Below are 14,862 nucleotides of genomic sequence, written 5' to 3'. Positions count from 1 at the left end.
CAGCAGTTTTAAATGTTCGTGAAGTCCAAAGGACAGTTTTCCTTTTATACTTATATTTAGCAGTCCTTGTGCCCTGCATGGGAAGGACTTTCTCCTTGCTTTTTCCCCAGACGTCTTAAAGCTCATTCCTTGCGTGTCCCTCCTCACCCCTCGGGCATCCCTTCAGCGGTCACTTCCTCAGGAGGGTGGGCCTGGCCTAACTGGGGCCTGCTCACACAGCCCCCCAGCAGCACCCGGCAGGCACCTAACTTTCAGTGAGTGACCCCACCTGAAAGTGGGCAAATGACCAAACACAGCTGCCGCCTTTCAGAGTGTCTCCCCATCCACGGTGGACGTCACTGTGTTTGTTGTCGAACAAACAGCGTCCTGGAGAGCCTCTGGGTACCACATCCGAGGCTCTTCCTTCAGGGTGAGTAATCCCCTTCCTTCAGGACAAGTCCTGATGGGCCAATCTGCCCCATCATTCCACCAGCTCCAGTGACTGACAGGCTCAGGGGAAAAGGGGGAACCAGAAGCAGGCACAAAAGCCAGGTACAGGGTGTTCTCTGTGGCTGCTTGTGAATCAAAAAGGATGTGCACAGTCTGGAGCTGTGGCAGCCATCCTGTGACCATGAGGGAGAACCATGAGCCACAGACCCACCATAAAGAGCGGACGCGAGGACAGCCGTGCTCAGCCTGGAGGATGAAGTCGCCCTAGGTCCAGCCGCCCCTTCTCAGCTGGGTGAGCACGCACATCCCCTTTACCCCACCATAAAGAGCGGACGCGAGGACAGCCGTGCTCAGCCTGGAGGATGAAGTCGCCCTAGGTCCAGCCGCCCCTTCTCAGCTGTGTGAGCACGCGCGTCCCCTTTACCCCACCATAAAGAGCGGACGCGAGGACAGCCGTGCTCAGCCTGGAGGATGAAGTCGCCCTAGGTCCAGCCGCCCCTTCTCAGCTGTGTGAGCACGCGCGTCCCCTTTACCCCACCATAAAGAGCGGACGCGAGGACAGCCGTGCTCAGCCTGGAGGATGAAGTCAACCTAAGTCCAGCCGCCCCTTCTCAGCCATGTGAGCACACGCGTCCCCTTTACCCCACCATAAAGAGCAGACGCGAGGACAGCCGTGCTCAGCCTTGAGGATGAAGTCGCCCTAGGTCCAGCCACCCCTTCTCAGCTGTGTGAGCACGCGCGTCCCCTTTACCCCACCATAAAGAGCGGACGCGAGGACAGCCGTGCTCAGCCTTGAGGATGAAGTCGCCCTAGGTCCAGCCGCCCCTTCTCAGCTGTGTGAGCACGCGCGTCCCCTTTACCCCACTTCGGGCATCAGTTAGCATCTGTTCTGCATCATAAACTACACACTTGTGCACACTGTTTTAACACATTTGGATCACATCATTTAAACTTCTTAATAAACGTGTATCGAAATATAACGGGTGTGTGCACACGTTGCCCAAATACGTGTGTGAATGATCACAAAATGAACACATCTCAGGGTGCGCTGGGGACCTCCCGGCCACTGACCCTTACTCCTGACCTGCTGTCAGAGGTCCTCCCTGACTCCTCACACCTGCCAGGTTTTGCCTATCAGAACTTTACACACATGGAATCTTCTTTTCTTTTCCTCCTCATTGCTTAAACTCGGTGCTACATTTGAAAAATCCATTCGTTCTGGAACACAAACCAGTGGTTGATTTTCACTGCTGCATAACAACTCCATGTGCAAAATCCATTCTGTTAACAGACATCCGGGCAGTGACCAGGTTCCTGCGATAAACGTTCTCATGCCTGCCTTTTACAGCACACGACATCCATTTTGTTAGGTGTATAACGGGGAGCAAAGGTCAGCGTGCCTTTGACAGGTTTTGCTGAAGAATTTCCCAGGTGACTACACTCCCGGGGGACATGCACGAGAGCATGGCCTCCCTTCTTCCCAACGCCGGGCACCACCGCCTTTTCCTTGCAGCCGTGCTGACAGGCTCACGGAGGTGTCCATCAGCTGGCAGGCCTCAGCTGCCTCTCCAGGGGCCTGCGGGAGGCCAGGCGCATCCTCACCCGTGAGCAGCCCTCCCCCTCCTGTTCGGTGGTCCGCCCCCTCCTGCTTCCCAGGCGCCGGCCGCACCGTCTGCACGGCAGGCCTGCAGTAAACATCACCTCCTCCTGACTGTGGCTTCTTGCCCATTAATGACATCTTTTGATGAACAGAAGCTCCTAACCTGAACGAAGCCCAATTTACTTTTAATGACTAGTCCTTTCCATGGCCTTTTTAAGGAAATTTTCTCTCCAACATTCTGTGCTTACATACCTGGACTTCAGATAGTGAAACCTGGCTCCCACTGACATAACGTCTTGTTCTCCTGCGGGGCTCAGCAAATGCCAGCCCACCGCCCATTTCTGTAACCAGGACATTAGCAGCACGAAGCCATATCTGTTTGCCCATGTGTGTGGCTGTTTGCACATGACTGAGGCAGAGCTGAGGAGCTGGAAAGTGACCGTGTGACCCACTGAAACACATGCTCAGACGCTTGCTAGCCAGCCCATTACAGCAGAAGCTTAGCAAGCCGTGCTCTGCAAGCACTGGCCCCCAGGGCTCTGTGGCCTGCCACCACGTGAACGTCTTCATCACACACTTCTGTCTAACCTTTCCTCAATTTCTCAACATTCCGAATATTTTCAAATGTCTAGTACTCCAAAATACGTGGTGCTCAGCAATGTCTGATTTTTCCTGGAGTAAAATGTCTACAAGCGCATCGTCGGCTCAATGGGACACGGGATACATTTAAGGCTCTTGATGCTCTTTTTCCAAGTGACTCTGCCAGGAGGTTAGCAATTTACACCCCAGCAGGCTTGTCACAGGTGTCGCCCGTCCTCCACCTTCTATAGCAGCGAGGAGGAGCCCCCCGAAGAACAGCCGCCCTAAAATGCCCTCAGTTCATTACGACCCGCCGGAAAGGGGCCCTGCTGTTCCCAGCGTGGCAGCAGGTCCAGCTGACAGATCCTGCAGCCGGCAGCGCGCGGCCCCCTTACCGAGGGAGGGAGCGGCTGCTGGTCCTACCTGCCTCCACTTTCTGGTCAAATGAGGCCTCTTGTATCCCAAAGAGCAGACCGCTCCGCACACTTACACCAGCGACAAAAACCACCACCAGCCCCCAGTGTGGACTGAAGACGCGGGCTGCCTCCAGCGCCTTCACACCAGCCGGTAAAGCGCCCACTTGAGCAGCTCAGGCCCCGCCCCCTTCAGCCAGCATCACCCAAAACCACCCAGAGCCCTCCTCCTGCTCGGACCCCAGCCCAGCCCTGCCGAGGGCGTGAAGTTACAGGGGAGGCAGGCCAGTCACAGCTTCAGAGAATCCATCTGGGAGCCCAGGCACCCACCAGGCCCAGGTGGGCCTTGACAGCCACGTCAAGCCCCACTGCCTCCTGGACAGTGGCCATGGGCTGGTTTACTTCTTTTTCTTTGTCCTGAAACTGCCACAGTCCCGGGTAAGGAAAGGGAGGGACAGCTCCTCGCTGGGGTCCTGCTGCACACAGGCCTGGCTGCACCCAAACCCCACCTCTCCGACCACCCCCACCACTGGAGCTGCTGGAGGCCCAGGCCCCACCTCCCCCGCCAACCCCCAGCCCCGCCAGACAGGCCTCCCTGCTGGAAATGCCCAACCAGACCACCAGGCACCTCCTGCTCCCGCCCGGCCTGGACCTTCCCACCTCTCAGCCCGGGATGCTCTCTCCCTTCCCCGGCCTGGCACCCCCAAGATTCAAGGCCCCTCTGAGCTCACGGCTCCCTCCACCCTGGATCCCAGCCCCTGCATCGTGGGCTGGCAGACTACCACTCGCAGGCCACATCCAGCCTGCAGAGAACCTTTTCAGGAACACAGCCACGCACCCTCATCATAGGAGAATCTTGCAGCGACGTGGGCAGCGACGCGGCCGCCCCATGAAGCCACCGCCTCCGCCTCTGCAGGGCTGGCTCCCAGGAGCGGGCGCTGCAGCCGTTCCACAGGAGCGCCGGCCCAGCGCCCACCCTCCTCCTGGCCCTGGGGCCGAGGGACACGTCCAGGCACTGCGTCCACCCTCCTACTCCTCAGAGAGCAAGCGGCTCCTCAGCAGGGCTGCTGGTCTGCACCGTCGGCCCACGCCCTGCTGGAGTCGGTGCCGCCCTCTCCAAGGAGCCCGTGAATCTGGGTGGGACCGAGACCCTGCAAGGCCCCAGCCCTCCCTCCCCAAGTCCTGGCTCCCAAGTAGCCGCCCCAGCCACCAGCCTGGCCCTTGGGGCCCCTCCTACTTCGCTCACGTTTCGTTCTGTGACATCAGTCCTTCTAAGATGCTGTGAACTTCAGTCACTGCATTTACCGCCATCTCCTCTCACTGGCATGCCAGCTCCAGCACGCAGGAATCCTCGCCCCTCTGTTCACAGACATCCCCGGGGCTCAGGGTACTGTCTGGCACAACAGATATTCCGCAGATACTTGGTGGATGAAGGCATGAGGCCAACAGATCTGGGATGACACTGTCACACCCCAAGAAGGATCTCTACCCAGGAGGCTAGGAGGTCGTGTCTGAACTAATTCATGAGAAGTAGGGGGCTCAGTGGTAAAGAATATATCTGCCAATGCAGGAGACGTGGGTTCGATCCCTGCCTTGGGAAGATCCCCCGGAGGAGGGCATGGCAACCCACCCCAGTACTCTTGCCTGGAGAACCCCATGGACAGAGGAGCCCAACGGGCTACAGGCCACGGGGTCGCAGAGTCGGACGCAACCGCACGACTAAACACCAGCAACAGGGAGGGGCTGGCGTCCTCCTCTGGGCTGGGTCTGGAGACTGCGGAGCGGATGGAGGTAAAGAGGCAGAGGACAGCCGCGGGGAGCCCTGGGCAAGCTCGAGATGGCCTAGCACGGGAGGAGCGTGGACACGCGTGCAGTGGCCGGGTCAGGGCACCGGGGCTGCCACGGGGGCACCGGCTGCAGCCGGAGGGGACAGCCTAACACAGAGCACCTGTGGTGGCGCCGGTGGATTCTAACTGAACGGGAACAAGGACCCAGAAAGTCTCGCCAGCCTCAAATGTTAACTAAAGAACCGAGACAGTACTTCTGACAGGCAAGGGCATCGAAGCAGGGACGCGGGCAACAAGCAAGCCCACACAGCCTCCTGATGCTCCCCTTCCTAAAGGAAAACACACACATGCAAGTTGAGGCCTCCAGATAATTAAGCAAGACTGGAAATTATGCAAATGAAATATATTCGAGTATGCAATGAATTTTAAATGACAGAACTACAGAAAACTTAATTGCTGTATTAGCATGCTATAAAAACACTAATCATAAATGTAAAACAATGCATGCATATACTTATATCGGAATTGTCCCGCTGACACAAACATCACGTCGCTCCCTCCCGCTGGGTTCACGTGCAAACTCGCCTCAATAAGCGGCGAGAACGAAGCACGGTGTAAGAGCTCCACTCGCCATTTCCAGCCATTCTACTGACTGCCACCAACGGCAAGCGCTTAGTTTTTGTTGGGTATTTCTGAAATGCTTTTTTAAAAGAGCCAGAAATGTCATTTTCTAGAGCGTTAATTTTTTTAATTTTTGTCTCATGTTGGAGGTTAGTTAATTAACAACGTCGTGTCAGTTCCAGGTTTTACAGCAAGTGTTTCAGTCACACGTATACAATCCCCCGTTCTTGCTGCAAGCTCTCTTCCCATTTACGTTATTACAGAATATTGAGCAGGGACCCCTGTGCCACGCGGCAGGTCCCTGCTGACTGTCTATCTGAAGGAAAGCAGTGTCTACAGCATTAGTTTTTAAAAGTTTCTACACCACTTGCAGGGAATTTCAGCATTAGATGGCGTCAGAGGCGGTTTACCGGTGAGCTCTGGGGGTACGGGTTAGTTCTCCTGAGTGACCAGAGCCCAGCTTCCCATCTTTCTTCATTAAAGCGGCATCTCCTACTCATCCATTAAGAAAGTGCTCGTCCACACACCACCGGGACAGTGTTAACGGCAGACCCTGAACCCATCAGGCAAGCCAGCAGTCTCCCTAAATGGGGCGGAGCATAAACTCTTAGCTCCTCAGCTAGGCACCCAGTGCTCGGACCTCCTGCTCCCTCCTTCACCCTGAGAAAACCATGGCCCCACAGCCACCCCGTCGGCCCCAGCTCATGGGACTCCCCTCTCCTGCAGACCCCTGCTGTGTGGAGGAGGAGCAGAGCCATGGTGCGGGGGTCCCCAGCTCCCCAGTGTGGGCTCCCTCAGACTCGCTGACAACCCCAGTCCGTTCTCTGCCCTACCAGAGGGTCAACAGCCCCAGCCCCTCAGCTGCAGGTGAGTCAGGCCCAGCTGTGCCCCACCAGTGCCTCCGCCCAGGGGTGCTGCCCTCGATGCCCCATCTCCCAGCGAGCTCAGGGGTGCCCTGCCCTGTCCCTCGGGGGACCGGAGTGTTCTAGAGCAGCGGTCCCCGCCCTGGACCTGTGAGAGCACCCCTGGGGAATCCAGATGGCAGCAATTCCCAAGCCCCCCGGGTAACACGAGTGTGGACCCAGAATGGAAAGCTGCAGGTGGAGAGGAGGCCTGAAGCCCACCCGCCCCCGCCTCCTCCCCCTAGCCTGGGCCAGGTGCTCGGTGGAACCCGGAGTCGGTACACACCCCGGGACCGCAGTCCACCCCGGGATCTGCTCCGTGGGCCCACACGTCAGCATCTGCAAGAGCTCCCCAGGAGACAGGCGTGTGAGGCCCTCGGAGAATGACCAAGAGCCAGTCCTAACTGGGAAGACTGCTGCTCCACCCTCCAACCGCAGGAGCCCCCTGGGTGCTTCCTCCAGGACTCGTGGGCCTGACACTGGTGAAGGGCCCAGCCCAGGACAGATGCCCAGGAAACATCTGCTGAATCCGGGCTGAGTGGTTAACGGGGTTCACCGTGTGCTCCGAGTCTCCCATCAGAGAACACGCTCTGCGGCTGACCGCACCGGGGGCACCCCAGGACAAGCACAGAGGCTCAAGAGCTCCGGGTGTGGTTCACAAGATGGGAGAGGACGGCCCCCACAGTCAGACGTCCCCCTGCCTGCCCAAGCCCAGGTCCGACCAGCACCCCTTCACTGCGTGGGCGCCCTGCCCCTGGACGCCCAGATGCCCTCCCCACCCCGAGGCCACAGCACGTGTAGGCGGGAGCCCTGCAGGCGGGGGTGACACCCTGCTGCCCCACACAGGCCTGCGTGGTCAGCGAGCACCCACACGCTTTCTCCTTGGTGGCCTGGGCCCCTCCTCCCCTTCCGTCCCGCCCATCCCAGCTCCTACCCCCTTCCAAGGGGCATGGCCCGCTGCCTGCACAGGAATCTCTCACACTGCGCCCAACGGCACACAGCAAACAGCTGAGAAATGCTTGCAGGACAAGCGGGGAAAACGTGCGCAGGGAGGACAGGTACCCTGTCTGCAGGGGGCCGGCTCCGCCCCAGGCCAGAGGCAGAGAAAGAAGGGGCTCCCTCCTTCTGCCACAGGGACGTGGCCGTTCCCCTTCCCTGCTTTCCCGGCGGCAGACCCTGGAAGTGCTCGGGCGGGCAACATTGAGCAAACAAGGGGAGGAGGCAAGCTGCAGTCCCTCCCCCCGCCCGGGGCGCCTGGCTTCACCCCGCAGCCCCCCACCCTCACTCAGGCCTTCAGGAGGCGGCCCAGCCCGGGCACCTGGCCTCCCAACACCCCCACCTCCCATCCCCTCCCCACCCCAAGGGGTCAGCTGACTCACTGGTTCCCACAGAGCCTCGGTGTTGATTCTCTGCCTCCCCCGGGTCACGTGACCTCCCATGTTGCTCACCCAGGGAACCCTGACACAGCCTTAGAGATGGCCCGAAGCACCCCACCTTCTCCAAGAGGCTGTGGAATGCCCTCCCCGCTGGTGGCCCACCTTTGGAGGGACAGGCTCGGCTCACTGTCCCCAACGCCTTTTTAACTCATCTGTCAATGCAAGTCGAAAACAGCGAGAACTGCCCCCGTCACCTCTGCCCTTTTCCTCCACCCCAGCCCACCTCTGCTTTCAGACCCCGGGGGGTGAAGACCCCAGACACGTGCCCATGATACTGTCGCCCTCCTCTTGCCCACTGGGGCCGCCTGCGGCCCACGCATGCCACGGTCTGTGGTCCCCCAGTCAAATCCCGCTGCACCCCAGACCAACCCCAAGGCCCCCAGACTCTGTGGTGCACTGGAGTCTGGCTCCCCTCTGCCTCTGGACAAGGGCCCCTGTAACCAGCGGTGGTGACGTGAACAAACGTCCAAGAAGGCCAGACTCTGTCACCTGCATCCCAGTGCCGCTGGTCACAGACCCTCCCCACTGCCCTGCCCCGCTTCAGACCGCCGAGCCTAGCCGATCTCACGTCGCCCTCTGCCCCTCTGCCCATTGACCCCAGGTGGCTCTTCCTCCAAGGCAGTCACTGGGCAGCTGTGAGGATGTCTTAACCACGACCTGCAGAGGCGGGGAGCTAAAGGGAAGAGGCCACGACAACGTAATTCACAGAGGGCTTTCCACCGGGAGGAGCACACCCTTCACAAACGCAAAACCTCCACAGAGACCCGAAAGGTGTTTTCATGCGAACTTCCTAAAATGCGGCCTGGAAAGCCTGTAGCCTCTTTTAGAGGATGTTGGGAAAACCAGATACAAATGCTTAAAATAAAAAAAACACCGAACAAAAACATTAGCAATTGCAGCGGGTCTAATTTTAATTGCAAGAGAATATTTGACCAATAAATATTCACTGTTCGGAACTGCATCTGCATGTAGGATTCCGAGGTACTAAGCTGCAAATTTATTAAAGCTCATTAGCAAGAAAGACTCTTTTAATACTGAAAGTCCGACCCAATTTAGGGTAAACTGTTAGGGTTCCCTATTGACTTAGTTCCCAAAATAATAAGGAAGAAAAAAAAAAGCAGGAAACGGGAAGAAAGCTGTCTAGAAAAGACTCCGAGATGTTCAGCAGAGCCAAGCTCACTTCTGACACTGACTCAGGGCAAGAACCAGCTCCCACCTTCTCCCGAAGCCCCCAGAACGCGCTGCTCCACATTGGGTGTGACGGAGCCACAGCCCAGCCTCCATCACACAAACACACACCAGTCTAACACCATCACCACTGATGCTTTCTAAAAGACTCTCAAACAGATTTCCCTGTTTGAGTCCTCAGAGCTGAAAGAATCTTCCACGCTGGAACCTTTTTATAACACAGGTTTGGAAACACCACAAAGACTTTAAAAATAATAAGATCAGAGAAAAAGAACACAGCCATCCTAAGTTATGACTTACGCTCGTTTTCTGCCAGTCTTTGCAAACCAAGCCTGAAGCTGAGCTAAGGGTGGGAGATGGCATCGCAGCCCCAGCCAAAGCCAGATCCACGAAGTGGAGCCGGGACTTGCGTGGGGCTCGAAGCCCGCCTGGGCCGGGAGAGCCTGTCCTCGCGGGAGGACAGTGCCTGGGCAGGGGGTGCAGGGCGGGGGCGCAGAGGGGGCAACTTACTGAGAGCAGCTTCCACGTGATGGCACGGACGGGCTTGGGGATCCCGGACCAGCTCAGCTTCCTGAGCTCCTCTGTTAACACAAGAGAGACAGGAAGAAGGGGGTTACAGATGGCAGGCAAAGCCTCCCCCTTCGGGGGACATCCTCCCCCAGTTCCTCAGGGGGCAAGGAGGCCCATAAATGAAACCAGAATGAACCGAAATGAGAACAATTTCAGATACTGATTGTTTTCAACACACCGGAGAAGTTACCACTCTATTCAAACCAAGCTAAACGTGACCTGTTTGCGTTTAGATCTTAGCACACGTTTGCTCAACACGGCCCGAGCATCCCTGGAGCCACAGGGACAGGCGAGGTGCAAAGGACACGCTTCCTTCCAGCCTCCGGCCTCCCCACTCGCCCGCCTCCCTCCCTCTCTCCCCCCGCACCCCCAAGCTCACACCTTTCCTTCACCCAGCCACTCTCAGCACTTACTCTAAGAAGACCTACACGAAGTGCACTTCTCAGGACAGATTTTTTTTTTTAATAGAGTTGTCTTTATAATTGAAGGATAGTTGCTTCACAACATGCATCAACACGAGTCAGCCAGAGGTATACATGTGTCCCCCCCCCATCTTGAACCTCCCTCCCACCTCCCACCCCATCTGACCCCTGAAGGTAGTGCAGGGCTCGGGTGTGAGTCCCGAGTCGCACGGCAAGGCCCCGCGGGTCACCCACTTTAATCAGGTGTACACGCCGCCCCGTCCCTCCTTCGATTCGCCCTTCCTCCCCGGTCCAGGTCCCTAAGCCTGTTCTCTATGTCAGGAGGGGTTTTGAAAGACATCAGTTCGTGGCGATAAGCTTGTGTCTACGAGGATGTGGCCAAATCACACCCTGGGGACAACCAAGTGTCAACAGTACAAGTCACAGTTGCCTCAACAAACACCTAAGTTTGGGGGGTGGTCACAGAGGGGCCGGGCGGGCAGGGGCAGGGGCCCGGACAAGAGCAGGCCAGGCACAGCCTGGGGAGGCGGGTAAGAGTCAGGGCCCCAAGGTCCTTCTGACCTTCGGGGTCTCCTCGAGTGCCTCCATCACAGGCCCTGAATTGCCAGAGAACACGCTTCAATCTGTAGGTACCTAACAGTCAGTCCTACAGAAACGGAAGTAACTATTTCTTTCCTTTAAGTTAGGTTCTTCCCCTAAGAGCTCAGAGCTAATGATTAATACTGGGAATAAAGGAAATGATTAAAGAGAAGGACTCTGGTAATAGAATCAACAGAACACAAAGTCCTGACATCTAATCTTTTTCCAATTACTAAAGTCTAAGTAAAATAAGTACAGAATAATTGGGCGATGGCGCCAGCAATAACTTGCATTTTACGGCAATCTCAGAAAATATCAAATCTTCCCCAGTTCCCTGGGGATATTATGAAAAGCAGGGACCTAATATCTGAACACCAATAATGCGATGTTTACCAATCACGTTCCCCGGGCCCCGGTGGCTGCACGGGCCCGCTTTCTGAGGGTCGTTTATGAAGAAAGCCTGATGTCTTCCGAACCTCTCTCCTCATGAAGGACCCTCACAAGACGGCACCTTCAGTCAACACAGTGAGACACAGTTCTGACTCCGGTGCTGAAAGGGAGCTCTGAGGTATGAGGTCCTCCAGACCTTGAGTTAGCTGGGGCTGCAGTCCCACTGAGTGATGGAGGAAGAGGCTCAGGGAGGTGAGGGGACTCAGCCGTGGCGGCACGCGAACCAAGGGGCCTTCACGTCCCCGAGTCCTTCCCCACCGCGGACTCCTGTTACTGAGACGGCTTCTGCCAATGCAGACAGACCTCACAGACAGAAGAGCCCAAAATCAAACCCCAGCAGACAGGAGCGCCACTGAAGGCCCAAGATCAGCATGACCGCAGGGATGAAAAGGCTGCTCCACACCAGGAGGCCTTACAACCTGATCCAGGTGTCGGGATGTGGATGGGAGAAGTCTGAGGGCCACTCAGACAGGGGTCAGGTGTGGACTTTCAACCCAGGCCCATCCGCCCCTTCCACCTTTCCAGCAGAATCCTGACTGTGCAAAGTGACCACACACATACACACACACTCACCCCAGCAGGAACCCACCAGCCTGCTCTACACTCAGGCTGGGCTGGTTGGCATAGAGGCACACACGCGCGCGCGCGCACACACACACACACACACACACACAACTGCTCTACACTCAGGCTGGGCTGGTTGGCATAGAGGCGTGCGCGTGCGCGCGCACACACACACACACACACACACACACACACACACACACACCTGCTCTACACTCAGCTGGGCTGGTTGGCATGGGGGCGAAGCCACGCCCTTACCAGCACCCAATCTGGCCATGGGCCTGGGACCCCATGTGAACCCTGGCCTCCCCCCAGCCTGAGGACGAAGCCAGCAGACGGGCAGGCAGCACCCAGAGACATGCGGGACCCCAGGTTCTGAGTTCAGCAAGACGGGCAGATACGAGAGTCGAAAAATCAATAGCTTGTCTCTACTGACAAAAAAAGACGTGGAAAAGGTTACAGGCATAAGCTTAACAAGAAATGCACAAGAAATACCATGTGAAGAAAACTATAAGATTTTACTTGAAGATATAAAGAAACAGGAAAACAAGGAGGTCACCGACTGACGCTAACAAGAATCTAAGGAATGCTTCCCTGGGGCCAGCAGGGCAGGGGAATTAATTACACGGGTGACTGTCGCGCACACCGCACATGCGGGGAGCTCAGCTCTCGGTCCAAGGGTGGGCAAAGGTACAATCTCACCCAGAGGAAGTGCTCACAGCACTAGGTGAGGAGCACAGTGACGTCCTGAGCAGGGGTGCGCCCCATCAGCAAGGAGGTGGAGGGCCTGAGAGCTGAAACGCAACCCAGACATGCAGAGAGGCCAACTGAGAGAAGAGGGGGCCGAGAGGGGAGCATCCTGGGCCCAGGGAACAGCTTACACACAAGGCCTAGACCACAGTGTGGAAAACGGACCAGAGGGGCCAGCAGACACAAGACAACCACGCAAGGGCCTACTTGCAAAGCCTAAGGAGAGGTGGTGGTGGCCGGGACGGCGGCAGTGAGAGCAGGGCAGCGACCAGAAAGGGAATCCGGAGGCAGAGGCAGGAGGAGGCAAGTGAGGGCTCGCTCATGCTGGCAACAGGTCGACCCCTCTCTGCCTCCTTGGGTCACGGAGCATCGCAGTCTCAGTCTCCCGGAGGGGTCTTACTGAGAAGGAAAGACTCACACTACAGATGAGTATGGGGGTGGGGTACTGGTGTTCACACAAAGATATTTGCAAATTTTACTTTTTAGAAAGCAAATGCACTACTGTAGATTTGCTGTTTATTTCTCATTCATTTTCTGCTTATCAAAGTATTTCTTACATTTTAGTTTTCTTAGACGACTAGTGATTCTGCAGTCTGATTGCAAGAAACACGGGGATAGAGAGCTGAAAGAAAAACCAAACACAGGCTGTCACCGTAAAGACTCAGGCAGCTGAAATAAAAGGTGGAAAAAGATCTGCCAGGGACGTGCTACTCATAAAAAAGCTAATTTGCAAAATAATATCAGAAAAAAATAAACATCAGTACAAAGAGGGATGTTTCATAATGATAAGAGGTTCAACTCATTAAGCAGAGATGTCTTTCCTAAATGTGTGTACCTAATAATGCAGCTTCATAATGCAGGAAGCAAACACTGACAGAAATGGACACAGTTTCGATCGTAGGCAGAGATTTCAGCACCCCTCCCTGAGTAGCTGACAGAATAGGTAAATCTAAAAACCGGTAAAGGCAGATGTGAGCTGGATCTAACTGGCCTGCAGGACGCCACATCCACCACCTGAAGAACACACATTCTTTTCAAGGACGCACGGCGTACTCACCAAGCGGGCCACATGCGCTGCCCAAGTGAGTCATGGTGAGCGTCAAGAGATCAAAACAACATCAGGCTTATCTGACCAGATGCTTTCCATGAGAAATCAGCCCACTGTGATACCCAGGAAATCCTCAAATATGTGGAACTTTATTAACATACTTCTGAATATCTCATAAATCAGAGCAATCACAAGGAAAAAATTGGAAAATATTTCAAACTGAATGATAACAACAGATACCAATATGTGTATGATATAACTAAAACAATGCCTGGAGGGAAATATATGCCCTTAAAAGCCTAAATCAGAAAAGAATAAAGGTTCAAACCAATGAGGCTCTACCTTAAGAAGCTAGGAGAAGATGAGGGATTTTAAACAAAGCTAAACTAAAAGAAGGGAAATAAAATAAGCATGGAAATAAGTAAACTGCTTTTTAAAAAAATCAATAAAAACTTTTAGTTAGACTTGACCACTGGGAAAAAGTGTCAGACATGAGAAAGGAACACCACTACAGACGCTACAGGCATGAAGAAATAATAAACCGATCCTGTTGACAACTTCGTGCAATAAATTCAAAAACTTACATGGAATGGACATATTCCTTGAGAAATGTGGCCTAACAAAACTGACGCAAGAGGCAGTTGGAAACTCCTATCTCCATATCAATTTAAAAAATAATGGTGGGCAGGATAAAAGGGTACTACCACTTTGAAAAATCATATGGCAGGTTTGTTTTTTTTTTTTAAGTAAAGTTAAACATATATCTGTCCTGTGACCCAACAGCTTCACCACTTCATATCTGCCTTACAGAACTGGAAACATAGACCCACAATGCAGTACCCACAAGGACCCTCATAGCGGCTTTTCCACGGGGGGAAGGCCTGTAAATAACCTGGGTGTCTGCGAGCAGGCGGATATGTTAACAAATTGTGATGCACTCATAGAAGAGCATACTGTCTCTGCTTGTGAAAAATGAACTGCTGTTACACCCACGACTCTGACAAACACATCTAGGAAAGACATCTCTACTTAACGAGTTGAACCTGTTATCATTATGAAGCATCCCTCTTTGTATTGATGTTTGCCTTTTTCTGATATTATTTTGCAAATTAGCTTTTCTATGAGTAGCACGTCCCTGGCAGATCTTTTCCCACCTTTTATTTCAGCTGCCCGAGCCTTTATGGTGATAGCCCGTGTGTGGTTTTCTGCTGGCTTTCTGTCCCCGTATTTCTTGGAATCAGGCTGCAGAGTCACTAGTCGTCTAAGAGAGAAAACTAAAATGTGACGCATGCTTTAATAAGCAGAAAATGAATGAGAAATAAAGAGCAAATCTTCTACAATCGTGCATTTGCTTTCTAAAACATGAAATTCAGAACTGTCTTTATGAAAACAACGCCAGCATCACAACTCCAAACTCATCTGTACTGTGAGTCTTTCCTTCTCAGGAAGATTCCCCCCGGGAGGCTGACCGAGCAGAGAAGGGCAGGGCAACAGAAACTGGTTGTGGATTCAGCAGACTTGGGT

General features: G+C 54.8%; 1 protein-coding gene across 6 annotated transcripts in view; it reads right to left on the bottom strand.

Moving 5' to 3' along the window:
• The window catches only part of TBC1D22A (TBC1 domain family member 22A), a 264,330-nt gene that overhangs the window by 164,965 nt on the left and 84,503 nt on the right, over positions 1-14,862 (bottom strand). For all 6 annotated transcript variants that reach the window (XM_060413629.1, XM_027968225.2, XM_060413628.1 and 3 more), the window contains one exon: positions 9,466-9,536. In XM_060413629.1, coding sequence (XP_060269612.1) covers positions 9,466-9,536 — 71 coding nt within the window. The remainder of the gene's footprint in view (positions 1-9,465; positions 9,537-14,862) is intronic.

Source organism: Ovis aries, chromosome 3 (assembly GCF_016772045.2).
Source record: "Ovis aries strain OAR_USU_Benz2616 breed Rambouillet chromosome 3, ARS-UI_Ramb_v3.0, whole genome shotgun sequence".
Taxonomy (NCBI): domain Eukaryota; kingdom Metazoa; phylum Chordata; class Mammalia; order Artiodactyla; family Bovidae; genus Ovis; species Ovis aries.
The sequence above is the reverse complement of the archived record's forward strand: the minus strand, read 5'-3'. Positions and strand labels throughout refer to the sequence as shown.